The sequence below is a fragment of the Lemur catta genome, chromosome 9 (genome assembly GCF_020740605.2).
Source record: "Lemur catta isolate mLemCat1 chromosome 9, mLemCat1.pri, whole genome shotgun sequence".
NCBI classification, from domain to species: Eukaryota; Metazoa; Chordata; class Mammalia; order Primates; family Lemuridae; genus Lemur; species Lemur catta.
The window spans coordinates 23,739,634-23,742,380 of record NC_059136.1 but is presented as its reverse complement, the minus strand read 5'-3'; the positions used below and the strand labels follow the sequence as shown (position 1 = coordinate 23,742,380).

At 62.6% G+C, this 2,747-nt stretch overlaps 1 protein-coding gene across 1 annotated transcript; it reads right to left on the bottom strand.

Annotated features, from left to right (window-relative positions):
- Window positions 1–732: 732 nt before the first annotated feature.
- Window positions 733–2,747, bottom strand: MAFA (MAF bZIP transcription factor A). The gene has a single exon (XM_045561340.1). It carries the CDS (start codon window positions 2,745–2,747, stop codon window positions 1,704–1,706), a length of 1,044 nt encoding a protein of 347 aa, XP_045417296.1. The 3' UTR covers window positions 733–1,703.

The window sequence follows — 2,747 nt, the reverse complement described above, 5'->3', positions numbered from 1 at the left end:
CATTCAGACGACGGAGGCCAAGCTGCACCTGCAGTTGGGAGGCCAGTGGGCACAGAAGGACTGGGGATAGTTCTTGCCACCAGGATGCAGCAGTTCTGCACTTGGGTCACCACAAAGGATGCCCCATGCCCTGCATCCCAGCCTGCTTGGTGGCTCTTGCTACTGGCTTACTGGCCTCTTCCCTAAGGGGAAGCCCCAAGGGACACGGGGCTGGTGGGTGCAGAGCCAGTGGAAAGCTGAACAGCTGCCACCGCAGTTTCTCCCCAGTCCTGCCCAGGCCCAACCACCCAGAGCTAAGGCAAACCCAATTCTGGGACCCCCTTTTCTTGCTATTCGGGGAGAAACATGGCAACATTGAAAGCCACCAGACAAACCAGCCAGGCTCCAGTGACTTTTGGATCCAAACGTATTTATTTTGTTTATGTATTTTTTTCCTTTTCTCAGTTTCGTAGCAAATGAAAAAGAACACAACAAAAACCAACAACGCAACAAAACTTTCAGCGAGCTGAGCTGGTGTGTCTTCTGCTCTGAGCGCTGGGCAGGACCCGCTGGAGTCCCAGTGCCGGCCCCTCAGGGCCCTGGAAAACCAGCGGATCCCCAGTCCGATCCAGTGCAGGGCCTGGCCCTGCATAGAAGGCTGGAAGCTCCTGCTTCCTTGCCCTCGCTCCGGGATAGTCCAAAAAGCGGAAAGTCCAAAAGCGATCAAGCTTTAAAACAAAATATTCACAAACAAAACGAAATACAATTTAAATTAAAATAAAAACACTTTTCACCCGCTCCATGCCAGGAGGTTCAGGCTGAAGCCTCCTAATTTTAAAAAAAAATTTTGCTAGAAATACTGTGCATTACTTTTTTCTTTCACTTCTCTTGAAGGTTAAAATAAGATATATTTCCCCAGGAGTCATAGATACGTTCTGGTGCATAGAGAAACAGCAGCACGGGAATCCGGGCCAGCCCCCACCCGGCTGAGCACGGCGACCCCCCTCCCCCCGTCGAGTAGTCGGGTACAGCATGGCAGCAGGCTGGACGAGCACAGACGACGTGCCGGCTTCAATCTCCAGGGAACGCCGGGAGCGGGGCGGGGGGCAAGCGGGCAGAGGGCAGGCAGGGCCGGGCGCTCCGAGCGAGCGACACATGCTGGACTCGCCGTCCGAGGGCGGACCCGGCTGGGCAAGGAAGGAGGCTCCCTCCAAGGTTTTCTTTTCTAATTACCAAGCAAAATAAATAGAAATACTTCGCAAATAAGATCGCTTTAAAAAGGGAGAGAGGAGGAAAAAAAAACCAACAGGGAGAGGGAGGCAGAAAGAAAGAAAGAAAACGAAGGGAAGGGCGGGGCAGGCCGAGGCGTGCGAGGGACGGCAGCGCGACCGCTCTCGCCTCTATCCCGGGCAGGGGCGGAGGCCGGACGGAGAACATGTTTGACATATGTACAAGTGGACGCTCTGGAGTAAGTTAGACCCGGCTCAAGTTTCCTTGGAAGTCGCCGTTCTCGGCGCGCAGAGAAATCGCAGCGACATCAGGACGGCGACTGACAAGGTGCGCGGGAACCGGGATGGGGGCAAGTGGCCGCGCCGCGGGAAGCGCCCCCAGTCCAGGCCTGCAGACTTGGGCCTTGCGTCCACGGCCTGGGCCTCGGAGTCCGAGCGAGGCTCCGGGCGGCCCGAACTTGTCCCGGGCGACGGCGCGGGTTCGGGGTCCGGCGCTCACAGGAAGAAGTCGGGCGCGCCCTTGGCCCCGCCAGGGCCGGCCTGCGGCGGCGAAGGCTCCCGCGGGAAGCCGGCCCCGCCCGCGGCCCCGGGACCGCCCCGGCCCGCCAGCTTCTCGTATTTCTCCTTGTACAGGTCCCGCTCCTTGGCTAGGCGCCCCACCTCCAGCTTCAGCTGCTCCACCTGGCTCTGGAGTTGGCACTTCTCGCTCTCCAGAATGTGCCGCTGCTGCACCCGCTTGAAGCGGCAGGACTGCGCGTAGCCGCGGTTCTTGAGCGTGCGCCGCTTCTGCTTCAGTCGGATGACCTCCTCCTTGCTGAAGCCGCGGAGCTGCCGGTTCAGCTCCCGCACCGACATGGACACCAGCTGGTCGTCGGAGAAGCGCTCCTCCAGGCGCACGTGGTGGCCCACGCCGCCGCCGCCGTGGCCCGCGCCGCCGTGGTGGTGGTGGTGGTGATGGTGGTGGGCGGCGTGGTGGTGATGGGCAGTGTGGTGGGCGCCGTGGTGGTGGCCGGCGCCCATGTCGTCCGCGCCGCCGCCGCCCGCAAAGCCTTGGCCCCGGAAGGCTTCGTAGGCCGCGGCAGCCGCTGGGTGGTGCGCACCGTGGTGCCCGGCGTGGTGGCCGCTGCCAATGAGCGCCTCCACGGCGTCCTCAGGCGTCAGGTTGAGCGCCTCGGGGTTGAGGTGGTGCTGGTAGCCGCTCATCCAGTATAGATCCTCCAGTGCCGGCTTCCCCGAGGTGGCCCCGACGGCGCCGGGGCCCCCGCTCGGCGGCCCGGGGGTGCCCCCGGTCTGAGCCGCGCCGCCGCTGCCGCCGGTGCCCGGGCTGGGCGCGCAGAAGCTGGGCGAGGAGGGCACGGAGGAGCACGGCGTGCTGAGCGGCGTCGAGGATAGCGAGCCGGGCGGCAAGCGGTGGCAGAAGCGCTCGGCCTCGGGCGGCTCCTTCTTCACCTCGAACTTCATCAGGTCGAAGTCGTTGACGTACTCGATGGCCAGCGGGCTGCTGGGCAGCTCGGCGCCCATCGCCAGCTCCGCGGCCAT